This window comes from Cryptotermes secundus, unplaced genomic scaffold (genome assembly GCF_002891405.2).
Source record: "Cryptotermes secundus unplaced genomic scaffold, Csec_1.0 scaffold48, whole genome shotgun sequence".
Lineage (NCBI taxonomy): Eukaryota > Metazoa > Arthropoda > Insecta > Blattodea > Kalotermitidae > Cryptotermes > Cryptotermes secundus.
Genome location: NW_019722965.1, coordinates 978,460 through 988,527, shown reverse-complemented (window position 1 = coordinate 988,527; position 10,068 = coordinate 978,460). Strand labels below are relative to the sequence as shown.

Genomic DNA, 10,068 nt, shown 5'->3' with positions numbered 1-10,068 from the left:
AACCCGTAATATTGTGATAATTAATTGTAGCCGTTATTTGTAGATTGTTAAATAAACCAATTAACCATCTCTACGGCGTCTTCAGTAACGAAACACGTTACAATATATATATTTGGTCAGCTGACTAGCACATTGATTTATTGACATGGTCCTTGATTTGACTTAAGTAATACAATTTTTCATTTACTTATATGGCGACAGACGGACGGAATTTGAAGGAAGGGGATTGGAGATCTCGACAGACTGAAATCTAAGAACGGAGAACGCATGGTAGCGGGAAAGCCAAAAGAAGAATTGCATTATATAACTACATTTACCTGAGTCAATACTACGTTTTGTGAAATACGAAATATAATTTTCGTAGCATTTCTTAAGAATTTGTAAAAAAAAAGTTAAAGTTGCCCATTTCCTTAACTAATTAAGCACTACGCTATGAAGATGTTTGTGGAGTAGAAGTACAGACCCATGTATTTTTTACTTCGGCATTAGTTGAAGGTGAGTGGGTAAATTCGCGCCCCAGCCATTTTACACTAAGGTAAAGAGTCCACGTCATTCATTGGAGAGGAGGCTGGGTGGGCTCCAGAGCCGGTCTGCACTAAGTGGAGATGAGAAAATATTGCACCTACAGGGATTCGAAATCCGACACCTCGGATATTCAGCCCATAGACGGTCGCTACACCGACTGCGCTATTTCAGCACTCTCTTAAAGATATGTATAAAATAATATATCCTACTTGCATGGCGCGTACATTTTTTATCTTATTAAATAATAATTCAATTCAATTCTTTCTTATTTATATGCCGAGTCAACAGCCGCAAGGCCAATTACAGACAGAACACAGGGTAGATATAAGTAATTACATTATGGAAAAACACAACATAAAGTCAAAGACAAATTACAGGCAAGCACTGGAGAAAAACACAATAATGCAGACAAGTAAACAAACAAACAATAATAATAATCTAATGAAAACCAAATTATATCTGGTATGTTCCATATCGATTCACTTTACATTCGAATCGTTTAATGATTGTATCAATTGCTATCCTCGTATCCTATGCCGGTAAAGTGAGTTCCGAAGAGCTGTAGAGTCAGGACACACTGTTTCGTTTACCTGTGAGAACACTTTACAGCGAGGACGCACGATAACCGGCCGCGAAGCATTCCTGAATTGCGGACAATGTCGAAGCCGTGTGCGGAGCCACTAGCCCAGCCCTGTAGATTACGCACCGATTTCACAAGACTTACTGGAGTGGATGTGCAAACTTTTGTAGTGTTCCATGCGCATGTGTGGTTATGTGGACTTGCAATAATTTGTCACAATTTCTCAACCTGCTATATCTTTTCGTATCGTGCCGGGATAGCTCAGTCAGTATAGCGATTAGGCTACAGATCGGACGGCCGAAGAGCCGGAGCCAAATTCCAGGTAAGGGCAAGATATTTTTTCAATAACTTTTGGTACATCATGCATATCGTATATCTTACCAAAATTTAAATTACCGAACACTAAATCTATCATCAAAGGCTATCCGCTCGGATCATGAAATAATTGTACAGTGAGCCTGTCGTGATATTTACTAATTACTTATACTTTACCAAGCACTTAACTGTCACACAAGTCTGTGTTTGCCTTGAATTATAGCTTCTTTTATTGCTAGTGGGGTGGGACTAAGTCCCTTAGACTGCGGCCACTTCTGGCCTATTGTACCAGACCCAGACGATAGGTGAGGGTGAATGCGGAGCAATTGGTGGAATAAAGATTGGCAGGGGAAACCGAATTACTCGGAGAAAACCTGTCCCAGCGCCATTTTGCCCACCACAAATCCCACTTGACCTGACTCCGGATCGAACCCGGGCCTCTGCGGTGGGAAGCCAGCGACTAACAGCTTGAGCTATGGTGCGGCCAAAAATGAAGTGCCAACAGCACGAGGTGTTCCCAAGAGATCACCCATCCAAGTACTAACACACCCAATATTGCTTAACTTCGTTGATCGGACGGGAACGGGTGTTTTCAACATGGTATGGCCGTTTGCTCGAATTATAGCCATGCAAGCAGAGAAGTTGTCTGAACAGTACACTTACCGATTGTGGTGATGAGAGTCAGCGAATACAGGAAAGAAGACGAGAAGGACCACCTGTGGTGGTGGTGACTGTAGTATATCGATCCGCCGTTTCCGGCAGCACCTCCAGTCTTCAGGATCACACCGCCGCTACCATAACCTCTAAGATTCCGCATGAGTGTGTCTTGAAATTTAAGGACTTCCTGTGCAGCAAGCCGCGTCCAATTGTCCTTGTAAAGAATATTCAAGTCTTCTGTTATGCTCCACAACTTCTCGACAGTTTTTGAACGTATTTCTTCGCCTAATACTACTGATTTGTCACTGGTTGGTTTAGAATTCGATGGGGACGATGTTGACGTGGAAGGTCTGCCCGAAGATGTAGTATCTACGTTACTTGAACTTAGATGTGATGTGTCTCTTAGTCCGCCTTCAAGTGCCATAAACGTAAAGGCACCTAAGAGGGTATATGCTAAGACAAGGACGCATACCCCAAGACTTGTAAAGGCTGAAGAGGGCACCGATGAAGGGCAGAAACAGCAACAACAACAGGAAGATCTTCCTCGCCGCCGCTGTCGACTGTTGCCGTTGTGGCAACAGATTCCTCGCCAGAGATTACAGCAACCACTTGTGGATGCTGTTGATGACAGCGATGATGGTGGGGACGGGGTTGGAGGGTGGTGACTGTGGTGAGAATGTGAGGGATGTTTATACGAGGTTTGCTGATATGCTTGTTGGTAGGGGTGCTGGTGATGATAGTCACTACAAGGCGGGGAAGAAGGGGAACCGGCAGTACCACGGCCGTCTGATATCATGATGGCGTGCCGCCCGGACACACCTCTACCTGCAACACAAATATATGTAATTCCAATTAGCGAAAGGATGCAGAAACTTGTTTGAGTCCGCTGCCAAAAACTTACTTTGTTAGGTGGTGTATGGTTTGTTAGCTTATTGTAGCTTATGTTACAGGTGGTTCGAAGAGGGCTTCGCGTGGTGATACCAGGGAACATATCATCGGCTGTTATAGATCGCCTATACTAAACAAATTTGAATGTAAAATTGTGCAAAGCCAAGAGATTTGATACTGGTCAGCCATATGTCTGTTGTGGCAAATAAATCCTGCCCGATACAATACCAGCAAAATTCTCTATAATTATCACTTAAAGTTGCTAGTTCACAGTAACAGGACTGATCTCTACTGTAACGAATAAACAATTTTATAATACACGATGGAAGAAAGGCCGGGCCCGGTGTATTTTCCTCCGCTTCCATATGCCATCTACGCATGGATATTGCTGGTTCCAGTCCCACTGAAATGCACAGGTGATTTGTCATTAAGTTCATATTTGTGTAATGAAGGCAAATGCACATATTTTAAGATGTATGGGTCCGGAACTTAATTATTCACGCCACGGATCAGAATATGGTTACTAACCCTCTAGGATATTACAGTTAGACAGCTCTGACCGCAACTGCAGCGTCTAGAAAAGAAGTAGTACAGTGGATGAGATAATATGGCGATATATTACGCAAAAGCGGGTGGTTACGCATGCAAATTTGGAACTAATATACAGTAATATAATATAAGCTAATATCCGGGATCGTCCTACAACAATGTTAATAAAACCATTGTCTTTGGGCAGAGATCAACCGTTCCGAGATGCTTAGTGGTTTGCCCACTTCATCTTTTAAAATTTTGGGAATCCTTCCTACATATATACATACTGAATGGGCGAAGTACAGTATTCGCAATTACGAGCAATTGCTCTGCAATTGAAAGCAGTTTGCTAAAGCTTCGTAATGCAACCAAATGCATAGAAGCATCATCTACTGCCTACTTCAAAACAGGTGATGGGAAGCGTTTCAAGGCATCACTTCCGGTACACCATTCACTATGAGATCTACATAACAGCTGCCAGCCCTGACCCCCTCTCGAAACACAATGGCGTTGAAGATGAAAACTGCAATGCTCGTCGAAACCTGACATTCTACGCGGCCTATTCCCTAAAGCAGGAGTGTGATATATATGTCCAACATTTTAATACAAATTTTAAAATTATTTTAATTTCAAGACCACAGACACTATAAAAATGAGAATTCATCGTAGTTAATTGACTCCTTTGTTGGGAAATGAGAACTTGCTCCTCAATATAAAAGTAAGAGGCGAAACAAAACTTTCAAATTGTGAATGCTCTAGAAGAGTATTGTGACATGACACCTGAAAGCAGGAATAGTGGAGCCAGAGCCAGACGTTTGATGATTAGCAACGGCTAAGTAAGCAGTAGTTTCCGTTACAGTAGACAGCACGAACGAATCGCTACCAGATGACAAAACACAAGATTGTGTTGCAGAACACAAGATTCTCGTGACAACCTACACGATAACGGAGGAAGTGTTCAGCGTGGTGTTTTCTATGCGGACCGCCTAGCAGTCGTAAAGAAGAAGAGATGCAGAATTCGAGAGACTAGAGACCAGCCCGAGATTCAGAAAACAGGGAGCGGTTCCTCAAACAGACGTCGTTAAGAAGGAGTTCAATGCGTAAGCTGTTATAATCAACTGTAATTGGATTAGAGGCGTCCAATAAATCCAATCAAATCATAAAATCTAAAACCCACAAATTATTCGTCATGCAATCCCTTATACGTGGCAGTAGTGTGTTTCTTTAGACACAATAATAGCAGAGTGTAACCATTTATCATTTACACTAATACATTTTCATGGAATTAGTTACCTATCGCAGGAAACAAAATTCCATGTTTACCAGCATTTAGATGATGCAATGTTACACTGTCTGGAAGGTAAACAAAGGGTATTGCCAGTGAAGGTACGTACAACATGCAGTCGTCCGGTTTCAGCGAGACACACATGCAGTTTATTTGATTTACCTGGGATATGCTAAACAATAAGATGTTTTAAACTTGACAGAAACTCATTTGGCGTTCCATTTGTTTGGATATCTTGATATTGCTATCCTTGTTTAAAGGTAACTCCTTGACTAATCGCTTTTAAGGTGTAGTTCTTATGAAGCAGCCGTTTCAATAAGCTTATGTGCAAAAAAGCTGGGGTTAATTAATGACGTTCTGTTTCTTTGTCATGAAGCCCATCCCTATGGCTGCTTCTAACATATTGTCAAAACCTGAAAATACATTTTATACATTACGTGATTATTTATATTAAATACACAGAGAACTCCTCATGGATTACACGAATCGCTTGTTACGTGAGAGTTTATGAAAAGCTGGCGACAACGTGCAAGAGGTTCTCCAGTGGGCCTGTTTGGATATACTGTCCAGGTTGAGTCTAGTCCCTTCGAATCTTGTCTCACTTGCTGCAGAAGCAGACCCTCAGCCTCACTCGATTTGGCTCTTAAAGTGTACACAACAGATGTATCTGCCTTCGCAGCTTTCTTATGAGCAAGACTGCATTGAACTAGGCTGCATTCTATTCTATTGATGAGAAAAATATCTTCATGACTTCTTATTTTTTCGAATTAAATGGATTATTCATGGTATTGTAACTTTGTGTTGCCTTTGCACACAGAAGAATTACTTGAGTTATGAACAACAAAAGAAAAGGAAACAGTAAAAAATCAGGCATGATCCTTCTTCTAGCTAACAGATTCAATTAGGACATTTATACGATGAATTGGAGCCGGAATAGATCAGTCAGTATAGTGATCGGCTACGGACTGAACGGCCGCAGTTCGGTTCCCGGTAATGGTAAGATATTTGCCTGTGCTGCACAGCGTCCAGACTGGTTCTGGGGCTCACCCAGTCTCCTGTCCATTGAATATCGGTAGTTCTTACTCCAGAGTAAAGCGGCCGGGGAGTGCAGTTGACCACTCACCTCTACCTAGTGTCGTGGTCAAGAATATTTGAACTATACCTCCACTCCTCACACTTCTTAATGGTACAACGCTTAATTAATTAAGCACAGGGACAACTTTACCTTTTAAGTAGATGTTGGCCCATGAGAAAGTCCGTAAAATAGTAAAGTTATCCCTGTAACAGGCCGTGGAGGCCCATAGGGTTGTGGGTTGTGAGATATTGAGGTTCCCACATTTTCTAGACAATCGACCCATAGATGGTGGCAAGGTTGTCAGCCTTACGCGCCGGCTGCCTTTTACCCCCAAGAATATTCCAAGAATATTCCTGGTACTCATTTCTGTTAGAGGCTAACTTCATGAATTGAGTTTTCGTGTATATTACACATATTTAAAGAAGTTCCTGTACAAATCAGAGTGATGCTTCCTAGCATAATCCTCGACTACTCTCGTCAGTTTCAGGCACAGGTCTACTGGCGGACTGCAAAGCCATTTCACGGAATGTGGCAAATGATGATAAATAACGTAATGAAATTTCATACTGTACAAGTGGCAGGGCATTTCTGAACGAGGAGAACGTACCTGTTATGTTCTGAAAGACTAGGTTGCCTACAGAAAGTATGACGTACCATTGTTCGTAGAGTGGACGGGCTTTGTGTTTGGTAACTTATAAAACAGATTTTCGGGAAGGTACGCATTCCTGCGTCCAAATGCCGAGGGAGCTTTCTGTTGTGATAATATATGCAAATCAGTGATACACAGGGATACAGGAGCTCGCAGCTTGAAAGTGTTAAGCAACAATTCAAGTCGAAGCTTCGATTTGGTTCTTAAAACAAGTCCGGCCTAATTCTGTTACGTTTCTTCCATATGAAATACTCCATTCTACAAACACTGGCTGTTGAATTCTCAAACTCTGATTTATATTAGCTTCAAATGCCACGTCACCTTAGAGACGCAAGTTTGTAACTACGATCTCAGATTAATGTAGGTCTCAGTACCTCACAATATTGTACAACTGCGACATCGTGTCAATCCGTATTAGGCGTTACAGCGTGCCGAAACGATAGATTTGTGATAATAACAATTGCATCCTGCACGGAGTACAAGTTATGGGCAGGCAACGCTGTATATATACAATATATAGACATCTGCATCTCTGAATATATGTATAGCTATATTTACTACACACATAAGACACACAAATATGTATAAATACGTATGTGTGTGGGCATGTATACATGTGCACATAACCTACTTTATGCCCGTACCCAGTGGATGCTTCGCTCCCCTGAGAGGCACAGACACTTTCAAATTTCAATTTTGGCCCTACATGTTATCAGAGTGATAGATGGCGGAAGTGTCAGCAGGTAATATACGATTCCAAAAATTATTCTTTATCCGAATCATCTGAAATCACTTTTCTCGAAAATTCCTTTGAGTATATTTTTCTAAATTTCACGTTAACCAGTTAGAATGGACTATTATGTCGTTAAGTATTGACNCAGGACTGATCTCTACTGTAACGAATAAACAATTTTATAATACACGATGGAAGAAAGGCCGGGCCCGGTGTATTTTCCTCCGCTTCCATATGCCATCTACGCATGGATATTGCTGGTTCCAGTCCCACTGAAATGCACAGGTGATTTGTCATTAAGTTCATATTTGTGTAATGAAGGCAAATGCACATATTTTAAGATGTATGGGTCCGGAACTTAATTATTCACGCCACGGATCAGAATATGGTTACTAACCCTCTAGGATATTACAGTTAGACAGCTCTGACCGCAACTGCAGCGTCTAGAAAAGAAGGAGTAGTACAGTGGATGAGATAATATGGCGATATATTACGCAAAAGCGGGTGGTTACGCATGCAAATTTGGAACTAATATACAGTAATATAATATAAGCTAATATCCGGGATCGTCCTACAACAATGTTAATAAAACCATTGTCTTTGGGCAGAGATCAACCGTTCCGAGATGCTTAGTGGTTCTTCCGTTCGCAGGACACGGCGGGGGTAGTCCAGCCCGCCTCTACACGGGAGAAAATCAGTAAATTTACAATGTTAACTTTGTTGTTACCGTCACCACGACAGGTTCCGATGTATTGATCACCCTCGGGAGATTTTATTACTAAATGCATGGTTATTAAAATTACAACTAAAACTGGAACCACTTTCACAATTAAAAATCGCGTAGGTACAATAAAATAACAGGAAAACAATAATATGGGTATAAGTACACAACAGTTGCAATAATTAGCCCCTACTTATTTACAATATTGCACAAGTCAGTAAGAGCAGACTGGCTACTGCCAGAAGCCATTATTAACAAAGCCTTTAAACCACTATAATACAACACGCAACCCCATATTACGAAGTACACGCACGTAAAGCTATACACCATTACAGTTTTTACAAATGTGATACACCGCCCCAGTACAGAAACCAGAAGGTTGACATTCTACAGCGGCACATACCTTCTTGGTCATTGGTAATTAACAACGACCTTAATGTTAAGGGATTTTACATGTTAATATTTTATAAGCTAATATTTATAAAATATATTTTTAAACTTTTTCGGCTTTCCTTGTGAATGTGTGTACATACATTGCTTTGGCTGTTCTTTGGTTTCAGCATTCACAAATGAAACTCGAGTTTCATTACCTCTTACTACGATTTGATAGAGAAATTCGTCGCCATCTTAGTGGTATAAGTTTAAAAAAGCAAAAGCCGAAGCCACTCTTTCCATTTTGTGCACACCCGCTAGCATTTTCGGGACTTATCTCGCGCAAAACTTGTGGTAGCCTAGCCTAACATGAAAATTTTTGCTCAACACTTCTGAAAGGTCACAGGGTCATCACTCCCTACAGATGGCCGACAGACCACTTCGCCCTTCATCATGAACATCTGTTCAACCATCTTTCATAATTTTACGCCATTTTTTCAGACTTTGTTCACTCGTTACATTTTGGCCATAAATCGCGAATAATTCACGATGGATTTCCGCAGCACTCATGATTTTAGCGTAAAGGAAGAGCACAGCAGCACGGATTTCGCAGCTGGCGAAATTACCAATAGCACAATACGCCATAACTCACTCTATATAGACAGGAACAAACACTAGGTGACCAATTGTGTGACAGTTTACAAGACAATGAACCATGTGACGCTACTTCGCATGCGCCACCTCTCCCCCAACTGTACATTAAAGGTAAAAAGTAAAGCTGTCCCTGTAACAGGACGTGAAGGTCCATAGGGCTCTGAGACATCGAGGCTCCCACATTTTGTCTAGACAATCGACTCACAAATGGTGGTAACTTTGTCAGCCTTACGTGCCGGCCGCCCTTCATCTCTCAAGAAGATTCCTTGTGCTCATTTCTGTCAGAGGCTGAGTCGTCCCCAGGGCCATAGTGCGGCTAGAATGATTTGGTAAATTGAACAAAATTTCCCCTTATCAGGACTCGAACCCGCGACCTTTGATCCTGTAGCATAGCGCCTCAACTAACTGCGCTACCGCGTGCCCCAGCTGAACATTAGCTGCCTAAAATAACCGGAAGTTACTTTCCAGCTTTGTTACACATGTCTTTGTTGTTGTAATTTATTGTGAAACACAATGCTGTAACGAGGGGTAAGTTGTTGCAGTGTAACAGTGTGTCTCGGTATTACATCTGATTATGCACAAGAGGAAAAGGAACAGAGACACCAGACATAAGCAGACATACGGAGAAAACAAAGGAAGTTTTGGTTAAGCTTCCAATCTAAGAAAATCATGCCATACGTAGTCTGTGAATTTTATGACGCTACAGAAATCTTATAAAATACTTGAAGACAGGAGTTGAAGCAAGTTTCATGTAAACAATTTTATAATCGATTTTAGAAATGAGAAGTAACCTTTTCCGAAATAAATCCTTGTGGTAGGCGTTCAGGTTCTGAATGTAAATAAAACTGTTTCCCCTTCAGAAATGCAGTGATGATGGAAATAATATTTATTTTTTACGTTATAATCGTAAATACATCTCACCAACGCGCACATAGAGAGGCTGCCTATCAAACCTCCCTGACCTCGCTGACCTCCCCCTCAATCACAGGCAATGAAGTCACGGACCTCACGTGAGTCGATCCTTTGTGTCACGCCGCTTGTATGCATGTTGATAATTGTTTGTATTTAGGTCATAGAGACGTA

General features: G+C 41.4%; 1 protein-coding gene and 1 pseudogene across 1 annotated transcript in view; both read right to left on the bottom strand.

Moving 5' to 3' along the window:
* The window catches only part of LOC117282091, a 40,722-nt gene that overhangs the window by 5,178 nt on the left and 25,476 nt on the right, over positions 1-10,068 (bottom strand). The window contains exon 2 of the mRNA XM_033750363.1: positions 2,084-2,902. Within this exon, the coding sequence (XP_033606254.1) occupies positions 2,084-2,902 (819 nt within the window). The remainder of the gene's footprint in view (positions 1-2,083; positions 2,903-10,068) is intronic.
* On the bottom strand, positions 1,917-2,034 carry LOC111861552 (annotated as a pseudogene).